Source organism: Falco biarmicus, chromosome 6, assembly GCF_023638135.1.
Source record: "Falco biarmicus isolate bFalBia1 chromosome 6, bFalBia1.pri, whole genome shotgun sequence".
In the NCBI taxonomy this organism is placed as follows: Eukaryota; Metazoa; Chordata; class Aves; order Falconiformes; family Falconidae; genus Falco; species Falco biarmicus.
This window is the reverse complement of record NC_079293.1, coordinates 5,001-20,996: the sequence shown is the minus strand read 5'-3', so window position 1 is coordinate 20,996 and position 15,996 is coordinate 5,001. Positions and strand designations below refer to the sequence as shown.

The 15,996-nt window shown below is 54.5% G+C and overlaps 1 protein-coding gene and 1 long non-coding RNA gene across 6 annotated transcripts; both read right to left on the bottom strand.

Annotated features, from left to right (window-relative positions):
• Positions 1–844: 844 nt before the first annotated feature.
• On the bottom strand, positions 845–6,369 carry LOC130151659 (translin-associated factor X-interacting protein 1-like). Of its 4 annotated transcripts, XM_056344190.1 has the most exons (5): positions 6,208–6,369; positions 4,481–4,558; positions 3,729–3,860; positions 2,252–2,359; positions 845–1,091 (listed from the first exon to the last, which is right to left on the bottom strand). In XM_056344190.1, exons 3-5 carry the CDS (start codon positions 3,743–3,745, stop codon positions 872–874), a joined length of 345 nt encoding a protein of 114 aa, XP_056200165.1. In that variant the 5' UTR covers positions 3,746–3,860; positions 4,481–4,558; positions 6,208–6,369; the 3' UTR covers positions 845–871. The 4 variants fall into 4 exon arrangements, 3 of the variants coding, with proteins under 3 accessions (XP_056200165.1, XP_056200163.1, XP_056200166.1); XM_056344188.1 differs by lacking the exon at positions 4,481–4,558 and having other exon boundaries at positions 6,208–6,367; XM_056344191.1 differs by lacking the exons at positions 4,481–4,558; positions 6,208–6,369 and adding an exon at positions 4,383–4,471.
• A 1,252-nt stretch (positions 6,370–7,621) lies between these two features.
• Positions 7,622–13,119, bottom strand: LOC130151858 (uncharacterized). Of its 2 annotated transcripts, XR_008822757.1 has the most exons (4): positions 12,979–13,119; positions 10,498–10,629; positions 9,017–9,123; positions 7,622–7,856 (listed from the first exon to the last, which is right to left on the bottom strand). It is a non-coding gene; the product is annotated as an uncharacterized LOC130151858 (long non-coding RNA). The 2 variants fall into 2 exon arrangements; XR_008822756.1 differs by lacking the exon at positions 12,979–13,119 and having other exon boundaries at positions 10,498–11,130.
• Positions 13,120–15,996: the final 2,877 nt, after the last annotated feature.

The window sequence follows — 15,996 nt, the reverse complement described above, 5'->3', positions numbered from 1 at the left end:
CAAGAAAAAGAAAGGGTTTTGCTTCTCAGGTTTGCTCCAGTTACTCGGCAATTCAGGCATGACCACAGCAGAGCTGTTTTCCTACAGTCTTTTTTGTTTCCAGAATCCTCCCTCCCCTCCCTAGAGAGGGCTATGTGCAGGGCAAAGCGGACACTATGAGTAGGGACGACTGAGTAAAGTTACCAAAGGGCACGTGGTGCCTTCCTCGCAGCAAGGGACTGATTTCAGTTTTTCTATGCTTGGATGACTTTTGCAGCTCAGAGTTTGGTTAAATCTACTCGTGGGGCAGCACTTGAACGTCTGTTGAGTGATTTCATACTGGACAACAGCAGCCACACCAAGACAAAAGTCTCCTCGGGGACAGACACGATAGCAGACTTCGTGTGGGCTGACCTCACCTTTTGCTTGCAACCGGCACCTTATTTTGCAAAGGAATCTTTGAAATCCTCTTTCTTTGAGACAAGGGACTGTAAGGGCCAAGGGCCAAAGCAGCCACGCTGCAGCCTGGAGCCTGACGGTGGCTTCTCAGGTTCCAGCAATGGCTGTGGAGCACAGCTCTTGTGTCACCAAGCAGAGCGCCTGACACCCTGAAGTGCCTCGGCGCCCCGGGGGTGTGAAGCCTCTGTCTGGGGATCAGGCAGCCTCCCACCACAGGTCTTGCTGAGCTAAAATGACTCTGCAGAGGCTGTAAAATTGTCTCGGAGTGCTGTGCTGCTTAAGATGAAAGTGCTTCCGATAGCTCAAGCTAGCCCGCCCACTCAGCTCTTACGAGCTGTACCTCCATATGCCATGGGAAGAAGTATTTAACGCAGTAACTCCAACTCTCGGCTTGGCACCCAAACCCGTAGATCAAACAGTCCATTTATTCTTATTATTGGAAGTCTCCTTCCTCCCCTCCAAAGCCTGTCGTGCTTCCCTCCCTGGGCGAGGGCCCTACTCGTCTCACATATCCAGCAAGCAGCCTCTCGAGTGCAGTTTCCACAGGCACATCTTCTTGATCCGGCAGGTCAACGTAGGTATCTAGCGTCTGATCGTCGATACCGGGATCAATCGCACAGAAAGCAGTCTTCAGATCATCTGCCTTCCCCCCTCTGTTCCAAAACAACACAGTCACCATTACGTTGTGGTATGTGAAAAGAACATTTACTTACTTGTGTCACACTGAGAATCCATGTTGCCCGAAATGCAGAGCAGAGATGTCTTTTGATACAGTCATCTCTGCCTCTACTAGCATCCCGTTGTTAAACACATGTGCAATAAAGACTGGTGAATGCTAAACGTTAAACTGACCGGAAGTTAAGAAATCTTAGATTGATGATAACCTGGGAAGACCTTAATTTCACTCTATTGTGCATTGATATCCCTTATTACAGAACTGTACTTCTTGCTAATCCAGTGCCCACGTTGGACAGGATTTCACTTCACAGGCACCTGCCCACCTCTGGCGTTCTCCTCGGTGCTCGGTGTGGCACCAGACTTTTTTTCAATGCAGTAATTGCCTCTTGTTTTGAGGTGGAATTATTTCTCAGATTTGCACCAGTTGTCAGTCCTATTTGCTCTTCCCACTCCTCAGAACCAGTCTCTGAAGACGTACAGGATTTTACCGCTATTTTTGGAGAGCTGAGGAGTGTGGATAACTGGCTAGCTGGAAAAGTTCACATAAACATAGTCTAGCTGGCTGGACAAAAATGCGCATCGCTCTCAGCTTATCTGAAGTAAAGCACAAATACGCTGCCTTTGGCTGTTCTTGTTACACAATAACAGGAAGATTTCGGTGGGAAAAGAATGTTGCAGGTGGGAACAGATAACTACAGAAGAGAAACTAGGGGTGGGCTTGATATTTAGGCAACTCACCAATAATGAGCTTAACTTTTGTAATACGTATGAGCTAATTATAACAAGGCATAAAAGGTGACTGTAAGGCACAATAAACGAAGTCTGCTGATCACTCATATTGATTGACTGTGTCTTCCCTCCGTCGCGACAGAGGAGCACTGTACCGAAGGGGATTAGTGGTACAACTGATCTCTGCTCGCTGTCTGCCACGCCAAAGTTCTTTGGGTCGGGGACTGCTGCTCGCAGTGTTCCGCAGAGCCGGGCTCAGCCAGGTCTCGGCATTCACTGCAACGGGCACAGCCCTGTAGCGCAGGGAGGCCTGCGCTGGCCACGCACACTGCGTCCACTGCGGGGTTCCCTCTGCACGCGCGGTCCTGAGCTACTGTCCCCATCAGCCCCTTCCCTCCATACTTACAGTAGATCTCCCAGCTTGTTCTTCAGCTGGCTCAGATACTCCTGCTTCCCCCCTGACATCCTGGCTCCGGGGCTTGGCCACGAAAGCTTCAGCGCTCCCCGCCTCCTCCTGAAAGAAATTACAGCTGTGTTAGCACCGAACATGTGTTCCGGTCTGCACAGGAGCTGCCTCTCAACGTGCACGAAAATAACGCGGCTCTCCTAGAAATGGAATTTCCACGTGAAAAGTGGAAATAGAGAGAAAGAATATGGGAAAAACTCCCATCACAGAAAAGGCACAAGCTTGCACTGCCATTGTCTGCAGAGGGCCTTCAGGTGTTAGAGCTTGTGGTGGGCACTCCAGCTTTGTAAGTCTGATAAACCTAGCTAGTCTTATAAAACTAATTTAATCCCTAATCTAATCCCATTCTCCTGAAAAGGAAAGAGCCAATCCAAGAACTAGTTGATGCAAGCAGGTACAGCACTGAAGACCTCATTGACAACTTATCCTTATTCAAAGAATTAAACTGACGTTACTTAAGTTTTATAAAGTAGAGATTTAATTAAGGATTACATTTGTTTTAGGGATTTAGGGATTATATTAGGGATAGGTCATTTGTGTGGGTCTCGCAGTACTACAAAACACATCTGTCAGCACCTTTGCAACTTGTCTCGAGTGCTCCAGGGTGGAAAAAAAATGGGACTCTCTGAGAGGTTCTGCCCAACAAAACCAGAAAAGGAAAGATCTTCCTTGGAAATACCTTTCAGGAACGGCAGGGAAACCGGCTCAAGCTTCTGGAAAGGCTGAGGAAAAGATGTCGAAGGATCAAAGAAATGCTACTCTATCCCAGAGAGAACCTCTGGATACAGTCGTGCTTAGTATGACGTGAAGAATTCTTGCAACGCTTCCTTGTCCCTGTATCATTGCCTGCTTCCCCCATGTGCTGGGGTACGGCGCAATGGGACATTGTGAGTTGAATGAACTTCCTCATGCCACAAGAAGCAGTCATTCCTTACAATGTAGTCTTGCTACTTAGTCATTCCGGCGCTTGTCTGCATTAATCTCGTCAGCAGAGAAGTAACCCGGGAAAACCCAAATACTGCTCTGCTGGACACTTCCCGGTCACGGCCACCAGTACCGGGGCAGGGAGAGGGGAGGAGGATGAGGCTTTTCAGCAGCAGGAAGCTGTTACTTTGGCTTGGCCGTATAGCGCAGCATTAGCAGGGGCTCGAGCCCACTAGAAATACCTGCATGTCCGGTGGTTCACGTGGCATCATTGTAAAGTGTGGCTACTTCAGCTATGTCTTCAGTATGCTCACCGTTTCAGCTTTTCTAGTGCACCTGAGTTTCCCTGGCTTTAAAGTTTTCAGTGTTTACACTAAGAAGAAGGTGAATCTTGAAGACACCGGCCACGAAAGTAATTCTCCCACCTTCCTAATGGGTATTTATTACCAATTAATCTCAGTGGAAACAAGCAGTGAAGAAAGCTTCCACATACCCATGCAGGGAAGCCATTTCCCTCTCTTAGAGCTCCCGTTGCTATTTCTTCCAGAAGCACATCCACCAGCTGACTGCTGGTCTTCCCCTCAGCCAGAGAACCCCACTGGTCAGCTCCGCCTGGAAATCACCTCTGCAACAGCAAAAAGACACCGAGCTGCTAGGAGAACGTGCCCACACATACTGGTTTTGTGTGAATCCCACTAGGAGCCTAAGGATAGATACAGATCTCCAGGCATGTGGTTGGTCTCCTAAGCTGTCTAAGGCAAAATGGAATACCCTGCAAGCACCTCTCAGGCCACTCCTAAAAGCCTAGGAGAAAACGGGGTGTTGCAGGTGGGCTTAGGGGTTGGGGTTAGGGGTGTGGGAAAATCACCCTGAGGTGGGGGGAACTCGAGAAAATTGCGTCCTAACGGAAGCATAGTATTACGGAAAGCTTTTTTTAGGGTAGAATACAGCTATAGCCTGGAGGACGGTTGGCACGCACACGGCCTGTATCGCCACAGTTCCCTAAGCAGCAGCTCAGCGCACGCCGACAGCGGTGACGGAGGACGCGCTGAAGGCAAAAAGCCAAAAGCAAACCCCTCGAAGCCCAGAACCTTGCTCAGGAACACAGGAGTTAAGCCTAAAACCGGTTGAAAGAGCTGCCTCCTACCTGTTCTCCCGCCACCTTTCCCCCTCCAATGTCAGCACCTTTCCTCGCGATCCCTTTTCGCAAACAAAAGACGGACGCCTGCGGCCTCAGCTCGGTACCGAAGCACCACGATGCGCTTGCCGGCTGCATGCTCTCTCACAAGGCTGACAGCTTCTCTGCACGCAACAGCCGAGGCCCTGTGAAAGGGGAGGAAGGCAAACACCGATCACGTCTCGCAGGGGTCAGGAGGGAGTCGGGGTGCGCTGCAGTCAGAGCCCAACGCCTTCCCCAGAGGAATTACCGGGGCACAACAAGAGGCAGGGGCCATCAGCAGACAGGCAGAAAACACGCACGGCAGCGATACCCACGTCAGACTGGCAGGACGCTTCCAGTCGCTTCACCCCGCAGCTTTGTTTTGAATTTAGTTAAAAGGCAATCAGATTCTTAACGCTCATTCTGCTTTTAATAGCTGCTGGAGAAAGGCTAACACGTGGCATGGGCATTACAGTCGGAATTCCAGTATAAAAATCACGGCAAAGCTGTGCTTTGTCAAGCGACTTTCAAAGCAGGCTCTGGAGCCTTTCAACAAGACGGTCAAATCTGGAGTCCCAAGGGAACTCTGTGCCAGCTCCATCAGTACATCTGAGCTCTCTGACAAAGTACACCGCCATACAGAAACGTAAGCGGGTTTATACCTCGGGCTCATTTACAATCTAGAAAAATAATACTGCCCGACCGGACGCGCTGCTTCAAGCGCCTAGCAGGCCTGGCTGCGTAACCACGAGGGACCGACAATGCCTCCCCGGCCGTTGCCCGAGCCGCAGCGCAGCACTCGGAAGCAGCGGGCACACGGAGCCTCGCGGGCCCTCGGCAAGTACAAAGGTTATCCCTCCGTAGTCAGCAGTCCGACTCACAAGCACAAGGCACACGGGGAAAAGTAACATCTCGAGCGACCTTCGGTTCCGCTCCCCTTGATTTGTCAATGTACAATTCCAGACGAACCTAGGGACAAAGGAAAAACAAAAGACCCCCGTTTCACTGGGAAGCAAATCAAAAGGCCTCTTCCCCTCGGCTGCTCCGGCCCCGGAGCTGACTGTCACGACACAAGATCAGCCAGACACCTGAGCTGCCGCTGCCTCCCAGCCCTCCCCGGCGGTTAAAAGGCTTGCGGAGAAAGCAGCAGTCGGGGGCGACGGCTGGGGATTCCGCTGCCGGCTGCCTTTTCTTGCTCTGGCCCGCTCGCAGGGGCGGGAAGAGGCTCCTGAGCCACACACCCCCCCCACCCCCCCACCCCCCCCCCACCCCCCCCCACCCACCCCCCCCCCGCGACAGCGTTACCGCAGGCCCCGAGGCAGCCTCTCTGCGGCCCGCGGGGGCCGGCAGCCCCAGCCGGCTGCCACGGCTCAGGCCAGCGGCTGGGGGAAAGACAAAGCCCCGCGCAGGGCTGCGGCGGCTGCCCGGGCAGCCCGCAGGCGGCGGCGGGGGGGCGGCGGGGCGGCGCGGGCCGACCCCTCTCCCGGGCGCCGCCGCCACGAGCGAGCACCGGGGCCGCCCCGCCGCCGCTCCTCGCCGAGGTAGCGGCGCGGCTCCGAGAGACAAAAAAAAAAAAAAAAAAAACCACCCAAAAAAGGGCAGCCCCGTGAGGAGCCCGCTGACCACCGTCCCTGCCGGGGAGACGAGAACCGGCGGCAGCCCCGCCGGTCCCGGGCCGGGCCGCCCGCCTGCCTCAGCCCGCCCGCCGCCGGCACCAGGCGCTCCCTGCCGCGGCCGAGCGCCGGGCCGCCACATCCCCCCGACTCGGCCGCTGCCCGCCGGCCCCCGGCCGCCCTTCAGCCCGAGCGCTCACCCAGCGCGCCGCCGCACGTCCCGGCCCGAAACTCTTCCAGGTTCCCGGCGAAGGCTCCGCACCCCCACAGCCACTCCAGCGCGCCGCGCGGGCCGGAAATGAACCCGCCTTCCGGGGCCGTATGCGTAGCCCATACGTACGAGGCCGGAAGCCCCGCCCCTTTGGCGTCACGTCGTTTCTGCGCATGCGCTGCCCGATAGTTGGAGCGCTGCTGCCATCTAGCGAAATATAAATGGGTACTGCAGCCGGCCCTGTTGGTGGAGCGCTGCTGCCATCTAGCGAAATATAATTGGGTACTGCAGCCGCCCGGTTGGTGGAGGTCCTTTCCTGCTATTTTGTGACTTGTGTTGGAAGTGCCTGGCACCAGGTTCGAGTATTAAGGCAGAAAGCCCCAGGGCCTCGTACCTCTGGGTGGTACATGCTGTGTCACACCAGCTACGGTGCCTTCCTGCTTTACAAATGCAATCAGTTTTGGCAAGTTTACAAAACTAGTGCTTTATCAGGAAGGTGTCTTTGGATTTCAGCTTACCCCTTTCTACTTTTCATATGCCTACATCGCAAGAAAAAGAAAGGGTTTTGCTTCTCAGGTTTGCTCCAGTTACTCGGCAATTCAGGCATGACCACAGCAGAGCTGTTTTCCTACAGTCTTTTTTGTTTCCAGAATCCTCCCTCCCCTCCCTAGAGAGGGCTATGTGCAGGGCAAAGCGGACACTATGAGTAGGGACGACTGAGTAAAGTTACCAAAGGGCCCGTGGTGCCTTCCTCGCAGCAAGGGACTGATTTCAGTTTTTCTATGCTTGGATGACTTTTGCAGCTCAGAGTTTGGTTAAATCTACTCGTGGGGCAGCACTTGAACGTCTGTTGAGTGATTCCATACTGGACAACAGCAGCCACACCCAGACAAAAGTCTCCTCGGGGACAGACACGATAGCAGACTTCGTGTGGGCTGACCTCACCTTTTGCTTGCAACCGGCACCTTATTTTGCAAAGGAATCTTTGAAACCCTCTTTCTTTGAGACAAGGGACCGTAAGGGCCAAGGGCCAAAGCAGCCACGCTGCAGCCTGGAGCCTGACGGTGGCTTCTCAGGTTCCAGCAATGGCTGTGGAGCACAGCTCTTGTGTCACCAAGCAGAGCGCCTGACACCCTGAAGTGCCTCGGCGCCCCGGGGGTGTGAAGCCTCTCTCTGGGGATCAGGCAGCCTCCCACCACAGGTCTTGCTGAGCTAAAATGACTCTGCAGAGGCTGTAAAATTGTCTCGGAGTGCTGTGCTGCTTAAGATGAAAGTGCTTCCGATAGCTCAAGCTAGCCCGCCCACTCAGCTCTTACGAGCTGTACCTCCATATGCCATGGGAAGAAGTATTTAACGCAGTAACTCCAACTCTCGGCTTGGCACCCAAACCCGTAGATCAAGCAGTCCATTTATTCTTATTATTGGAAGTCTCCTTCCTCCCCTCCAAAGCCTGTCGTGCTTCCCTCCCTGGGCGAGGGCCCTACTCGTCTCGCATATCCAGCAAGCAGCCTCTCGAGTGCAGTTTCCACAGGCACATCTTCTTGATCCGGCAGGTCAACGTAGGTATCTAGCGTCTGATCGTCGATACCGGGATCAATCGCACAGAAAGCAGTCTTCAGATCATCTGCCTTCCCCCCTCTGTTCCAAAACAACACAGTCACCATTACGTTGTGGTATGTGAAAAGAACATTTACTTACTTGTGTCACACTGAGAATCCATGTTGCCCGAAATGCAGAGCAGAGATGTCTTTTGATACAGTCATCTCTGCCTCTACTAGCATCCCGTTGTTAAACACATGTGCAATAAAGACTGGTGAATGCTAAACGTCAGACTGACCGGAAGTTAAGAAATCTTAGATTGATGATAACCTGGGAAGACCTTAATTTCACTCTATTGTGCATTGATATCCCTTATTACAGAACTGTACTTCTTGCTAATCCAGCGCCCACGTTGGACAGGATTTCACTTCACAGGCACCTGCCCACCTCTGGCGTTCTCCTCGGTGCTCGGTGTGGCACCAGACTTTTTTTCAATGCAGTAATTGCCTCTTGTTTTGAGGTGGAATTATTTCTCAGATTTGCACCCGTTGTCAGTCCTATTTGCTCTTCCCACTCCTCAGAACCAGTCTCTGAAGACGTACAGGATTTTACCGCTATTTTTGGAGAGCTGAGGAGTGTGGATAACTGGCTAGCTGGAAAAGTTCACATAAACATAGTCTAGCTGGCTGGACAAAAATGCGCATCGCTCTCAGCTTATCTGAAGTAAAGCACAAATACGCTGCCTTTGGCTGTTCTTGTTACACAATAACAGGAAGATTTCGGTGGGAAAAGAATGTTGCAGGTGGGAACAGATAACTACAGAAGAGAAACTAGGGGTGGGCTTGATATTTAGGCAACTCACCAATAATGAGCTTAACTTTTGTAATACGTATGAGCTAATTATAACAAGGCATAAAAGGTGACTGTAAGGCACAATAAACGAAGTCTGCTGATCACTCATATTGATTGACTGTGTCTTCCCTCCGTCGCGACAGAGGAGCACTGTACCGAAGGGGATTAGCGGTACAACTGATCTCTGCTCGCTGTCTGCCACGCCAAAGTTCTTTGGGTCGGGGACTGCTGCTCGCAGTGTTCCGCAGAGCCGGGCTCAGCCAGGTCTCGGCATTCACTGCAACGGGCACAGCCCTGTAGCGCAGGGAGGCCTGCGCTGGCCACGCACACTGCGTCCACTGCGGGGTTCCCTCTGCACGCGCGGTCCTGAGCTACTGTCCCCATCAGCCCCTTCCCTCCATACGTACAGTAGATCTCCCAGCTTGTTCTTCAGCTGGCTCAGATACTCCTGCTTCCCCCTGACATCCTGGCTCCGGGGCTTGGCCACGAAAGCTTCAGCGCTCCCCGCCTCCTCCTGAAAGAAATTACAGCTGTGTTAGCACCGAACATGTGTTCCGGTCTGCACAGGAGCTGCCTCTCAACGTGCACGAAAATAACGCGGCTCTCCGAGAAATGGAATTTCCACGTGAAAAGTGGAAATAGAGAGAAAGAATATGGGAAAAACTCCCATCACAGAAAAGGCACAAGCTTGCACTGCCATTGTCTGCAGAGGGCCTTCAGGTGTTAGAGCTTGTGGTGGGCACTCCAGCTTTGTTAGTCTGATAAACCTAGCTAGTCTCATAAAACTAATTTAATCCCTAATTTAATCCCATTCTCCTGAAAAGGAAAGAGCCAATCCAAGAACTAGTTGATGCAAGCAGGTACAGCACTGAAGACCTCATTGACAACTTATCCTTATTCAAAGAATTAAACTGACGTTACTTAGGTTTTAGGGATTAAAGTAGAGATTTAATTAAGGATTACATTTGTTTTAGGGATTTAGGGATTATATTAGGGATAGGTCATTTGTGTGGGTCTCGCAGTACTACAAAACACATCTGTCAGCACCTTTGCAACTTGTCTCGAGTGCTCCAGGGTGGAAAAAAAATGGGACTCTCTGAGAGGTTCTGCCCAACAAAACCAGAAAAGGAAAGATCTTCCTTGGAAATACCTTTCAGGAACGGCAGGGAAACCGGCTCAAGCTTCTGGAAAGGCTGAGGAAAAGATGTCGAAGGATCAAAGAAATGCTACTCTATCCCAGAGAGAACCTCTGGATACAGTCGTGCTTAGTATGACGTGAAGAATTCTTGCAACGCTTCCTTGTCCCTGTATCATTGCCTGCTTCCCCCATGTGCTGGGGTACGGCGCAATGGGACATTGTGAGTTGAATGAACTTCCTCATGCCACAAGAAGCAGTCATTCCTTACAATGTAGTCTTGCTACTTAGTCATTCCGGCGCTTGTCTGCATTAATCTCGTCAGCAGAGAAGTAACCCGGGAAAACCCAAATACTGCTCTGCTGGACACTTCCCGGTCACGGCCACCAGTACCGGGGCAGGGAGAGGGGAGGAGGATGAGGCTTTTCAGCAGCAGGAAGCTGTTACTTTGGCTTGGCCGTATAGCGCAGCATTAGCAGGGGCTCGAGCCCACTAGAAATACCTGCATGTCCGGTGGTTCACGTGGCATCATTGTAAAGTGTGGCTACTTCAGCTATGTCTTCAGTATGCTCACCGTTTCAGCTTTTCTAGTGCACCTGAGTTTCCCTGGCTTTAAAGTTTTCAGTGTTTACACTAAGAAGAAGGTGAATCTTGAAGACACCGGCCACGAAAGTAATTCTCCCACCTTCCTAATGGGTATTTATTACCAATTAATCTCAGTGGAAACAAGCAGTGAAGAAAGCTTCCACATACCCATGCAGGGAAGCCATTTCCCTCTCTTAGAGCTCCCGTTGCTATTTCTTCCAGAAGCACATCCACCAGCTGACTGCTGGTCTTCCCCTCAGCCAGAGAACCCCACTGGTCAGCTCCGCCTGGAAATCACCTCTGCAACAGCAAAAAGACACCGAGCTGCTAGGAGAACGTGCCCACACATACTGGTTTTGTGTGAATCCCACTAGGAGCCTAAGGATAGATACAGATCTCCAGGCATGTGGTTGGTCTCCTAAGCTGTCTAAGGCAAAATGGAATACCCTGCAAGCACCTCTCAGGCCACTCCTAAAAGCCTAGGAGAAAACGGGGTGTTGCAGGTGGGCTTAGGGGTTGGGGTTAGGGGTGTGGGAAAATCACCCTGAGGTGGGGGGAACTCGAGAAAATTGCGTCCTAACGGAAGCATAGTATTACGGAAAGCTTTTTTTAGGGTAGAATACAGCTATAGCCTGGAGGACGGTTGGCACGCACACGGCCTGTATCGCCACAGTTCCCTAAGCAGCAGCTCAGCGCACGCCGACAGCGGTGACGGAGGACGCGCTGAAGGCAAAAAGCCAAAAGCAAACCCCTCGAAGCCCAGAACCTTGCTCAGGAACACAGGAGTTAAGCCTAAAACCGGTTGAAAGAGCTGCCTCCTACCTGTTCTCCCGCCACCTTTCCCCCTCCAATGTCAGCACCTTTCCTCGCGATCCCTTTTCGCAAACAAAAGACGGACGCCTGCGGCCTCAGCTCGGTACCGAAGCACCACGATGCGCTTGCCGGCTGCATGCTCTCTCACAAGGCTGACAGCTTCTCTGCACGCAACAGCCGAGGCCCTGTGAAAGGGGAGGAAGGCAAACACCGATCACGTCTCGCAGGGGTCAGGAGGGAGTCGGGGTGCGCTGCAGTCAGAGCCCAACGCCTTCCCCAGAGGAATTACCGGGGCACAACAAGAGGCAGGGGCCATCAGCAGACAGGCAGAAAACACGCACGGCAGCGATACCCACGTCAGACTGGCAGGACGCTTCCAGTCGCTTCACCCCGCAGCTTTGTTTTGAATTTAGTTAAAAGGCAATCAGATTCTTAACGCTCATTCTGCTTTTAATAGCTGCTGGAGAAAGGCTAACACGTGGCATGGGCATTACAGTCGGAATTCCAGTATAAAAATCACGGCAAAGCTGTGCTTTGTCAAGCGACTTTCAAAGCAGGCTCTGGAGCCTTTCAACAAGACGGTCAAATCTGGAGTCCCAAGGGAACTCTGTGCCAGCTCCATCAGTACATCTGAGCTCTCTGACAAAGTACACCGCCATACAGAAACGTAAGCGGGTTTATACCTCGGGCTCATTTACAATCTAGAAAAATAATACTGCCCGACCGGACGCGCTGCTTCAAGCGCCTAGCAGGCCTGGCTGCGTAACCACGAGGGACCGACAATGCCTCCCCGGCCGTTGCCCGAGCCGCAGCGCAGCACTCGGAAGCAGCGGGCACACGGAGCCTCGCGGGCCCTCGGCAAGTACAAAGGTTATCCCTCCGTAGTCAGCAGTCCGACTCACAAGCACAAGGCACACGGGGAAAAGTAACATCTCGAGCGACCTTCGGTTCCGCTCCCCTTGATTTGTCAATGTACAATTCCAGACGAACCTAGGGACAAAGGAAAAACAAAAGACCCCCGTTTCACTGGGAAGCAAATCAAAAGGCCTCTTCCCCTCGGCTGCTCCGGCCCCGGAGCTGACTGTCACGACACAAGATCAGCCAGACACCTGAGCTGCCGCTGCCTCCCAGCCCTCCCCGGCGGTTAAAAGGCTTGCGGAGAAAGCAGCAGTCGGGGGCGACGGCTGGGGATTCCGCTGCCGGCTGCCTTTTCTTGCTCTGGCCCGCTCGCAGGGGCGGGAAGAGGCTCCTGAGCCACACACCCCCCCCACCCCCCCCACCCCCCCCCCACCCCCCCCCCACCCACCCCCCCCCCGCGACAGCGTTACCGCAGGCCCCGAGGCAGCCTCTCTGCGGCCCGCGGGGGCCGGCAGCCCCAGCCGGCTGCCACGGCTCAGGCCAGCGGCTGGGGGAAAGACAAAGCCCCGCGCAGGGCTGCGGCGGCTGCCCGGGCAGCCCGCAGGCGGCGGCGGGGGGGGCGGCGGGGCGGCGCGGGCCGACCCCTCTCCCGGGCGCCGCCGCCACGAGCGAGCACCGGGGCCGCCCCGCCGCCGCTCCTCGCCGAGGTAGCGGCGCGGCTCCGAGAGACAAAAAAAAAAAAAAAAAAACCACCCAAAAAAGGGCAGCCCCGTGAGGAGCCCGCTGACCACCGTCCCTGCCGGGGAGACGAGAACCGGCGGCAGCCCCGCCGGTCCCGGGCCGGGCCGCCCGCCTGCCTCAGCCCGCCCGCCGCCGGCACCAGGCGCTCCCTGCCGCGGCCGAGCGCCGGGCCGCCACATCCCCCCGACTCGGCCGCTGCCCGCCGGCCCCCGGCCGCCCTTCAGCCCGAGCGCTCACCCAGCGCGCCGCCGCACGTCCCGGCCCGAAACTCTTCCAGGTTCCCGGCGAAGGCTCCGCACCCCCACAGCCACTCCAGCGCGCCGCGCGGGCCGGAAATGAACCCGCCTTCCGGGGCCGTATGCGTAGCCCATACGTACGAGGCCGGAAGCCCCGCCCCTTTGGCGTCACGTCGTTTCTGCGCATGCGCTGCCCGATTGTTGGAGCGCTGCTGCCATCTAGCGAAATATAAATGGGTACTGCAGCCGGCCCTGTTGGTGGAGCGCTGCTGCCATCTAGCGAAATATAATTGGGTACTGCAGCCGCCCGGTTGGTGGAGCGCTGCTGCCACCTAGCGAAACTTAATTGGGTACTGCAGCCGGCCCTGTTGGTGCAGCGCTGCTGCCATCTAGCGAAATAAAAATGGGTACTGCAGCCGGCCCTGTTGGTGGAGCGCTGCTGCCACCTAGCGAAATATATTTGGGTACTGCAGCCACCCGGTTGGTGGAGCGCTGCTGCCACCTAGCGAAACTTAATTGGGTACTGCAGCCGGCCCTATTGGTGCAGCGCTGCTGCCACCTAGCGAAATATATTTGGGTACTGCAGCCGGCCCTGTTGGTGGATCGCTGCTGCCACCTAGCGAAATAAAAGTGGGTACTGCAGCCGGCCCGGTTGGTGGATCGCTGCTGCCCTCTAGCGAAATATATTTGGGTACTGCAGCCGGCCCTTTTGGTGGAGCGCTGCTGCCACCTAGCGAAATAAAAATGGGTACTGCAGCCGGCCCGGTTGGTGGATCTCTGCTGCCATCTAGCGAAATATATTTGGGTACTGCAGCCGGCCCGGTTGGTGGATCGCTGCTGCCACCTAGCGAAATAAAAACGGGTACTGCAGCCGGCCCGGTTGGTGGATCGCTGCTGCCATCTAGCGAAATATATTTGGGTACTGCAGCCGGCCCTGTTGGTGGAGCGCTGCTGCCACCTAGCGAAATATAATTGGGTACTGCAGCCGGCCCTGTTGGTGGATCGCTTCTGCCACCTAGCGAAATATAAATGGGTACTGCAGCCGGCCCTGTTGGTGGATCGCTGCTGCCATCTAGCGAAATATATTTGGGTACTGCAGCCACCCGGTTGGTGGAGCGCTGCTGCCACCTAGCGAAACTTAATTGGGTACTGCAGCCGGCCCGGTTGGTGGAGCGCTGCTGCCACCTAGCGAAATAAAAATGGGTACTGCAGCCGGCCCTGTTGGTGGAGCGCTGCTGCCACCTAGCGAAATAAAAATGGGTACTGCAGCCGGCCCTTTTGGTGGAGCGCTGCTGCCATCTAGCGAAATATAAAAGGGTACTGCAGCCGGCCTGGTTGGTGGATCTCTGCTGCCCTCTAGCGAAATATATTTGGGTACTGCAGCCGGCCCTGTTGGTGGATCGCTGCTGCCACCTAGCGAAATATAAATGGGTACTGCAACCGGCCCTGTTGGTGGAGCGCTGCTGCCCTCTAGCGAAATATATTTGGGTACTGCAGCCGGCCCTGTTGGTGGAGCGCTGCTGCCACCTAGCGAAATATATTTGGGTACTGCAGTTGGCCCTGTTGGTGGATCGCTGCTGCCACCTAGCGAAATAAAAATGGGTACTGCAGCCGGCCCTGTTGGTGGAGCGCTGCTGCCATCTAGCGAAATATAATTGGGTACTGCAGCCGGCCCTGTTGGTGGATCTCTGCTGCCCTCTAGCGAAATAAAAATGGGTACTGCAACTGACCCTGTTGGTGGATCGCTGCTGCCACCTAGCGAAATAAAAATGGGTACTGCAACCGGCCCTGTTGGTGGAGCGCTGCTGCCACCTAGCGAAAGATATTTGGGTACTGCAGCCGCCCGGTTGTTGGAGCGCTGCTGCCATCTAGCGAAATATAAGTGGGGTACTGCGTCCGGCCCTGTTGGTGCAGCGCTGCTGCCACCTAGCGAAAGATATTTGGGTACTGCAGCCGGCCCGGTTGGTGGATCGCTGCTGCCATCTAGCGAAATATATTTGGGTACTGCAGGCGGCCCTGTTGGTGGATCGCTGCTGCCATCTTGCGAAATGTAATTGGGTACTGCAGCCGGCCCTGTTGGTGGATCACTGCTTCCACCTAGCGAAATTATTTGGGTACTACAGCCGGCCCGGTTGGTGGATCGCTGCTGCCATCTAGCGAAATATAATTGCGTACTGCAGCCGCCCGGTTAAATGGAGCGCTGCTGCCATCTAGCGAAATGTAATTGGGTGCTGCAGCCGGCCCTGTTGGTGGAGCGCTGCTGCCATCTAGCGAAATAAAAACGGGTACTGCAGCCGGCCCTGTTGGTGGAGCGCTGCTGCCACCTAGCGAAATAAAAACGGGTACTGCAGCCGGCCCTGTTGGTGGAGCGCTGCTGCCATCTAGCGAAACATAAATGGGTACTGCAGCCGGCCCTGTTGGTAGAGCGCTGCTGCCACCTAGCGAAATATATTTGGGGTACTGCAGCCGGCCCTTTTGGTGGAGCGCTGCTGCCACCTAGCGAAATAAAAACGGGTACTGCAGCCGGCCCTGTTGGTGGATCGCTGCTGCCATCTAGCGAAATAAAAATGGGTACTGCAGCCGGCCCGGTTGGTAGAGCGCTGCTGCCACCTAGCGAAATGTAAATGGGTACTGCAGCCGCTTGGTTGGTGGAGCGCTGCTGCCGCCTAACGACATATAAGTGGGTACTGCAGCCGCCTTGGTTGTTTAGGGTTAGGGTTAGGGTTAGGGTTAGGGGTTAGGGTTAGGGTTAGGGTTAGGGTTAGGGTTAGGGTTAGGGTTAGGGGTTAGGGGTTAGGGTGGTTAGGGTTAGGGTTAGGGTTAGGGTTAGGGTTAGGGTTAGGGGTTAGGGTTAGGGTTAGGGTTAGGGTTAGGGTTAGGGTTAGGGTTAGGGTTAGGGTTAGGGTTAGGGTTAGGGTTAGGGTTAGGGTTAGGGTTAGGGTTAGGGTTAGGGTTAGGGTTAGGGTTAGGGTTAGGGTTAGGGTTAGGGGTTAGGGTTAGGGTTAGGGTTAGGGTTAGG

Excerpts from the sequence above, each read along its gene's own strand:
- LOC130151659 (XM_056344190.1), bottom strand. Across the intron at positions 1,092-2,251 it reads AACAAGCTGGGAGATCTACT|AGGGGGGAAGGCAGATGATC; the intron begins GTAAGTATGGAG and ends GTTTTGGAACAG.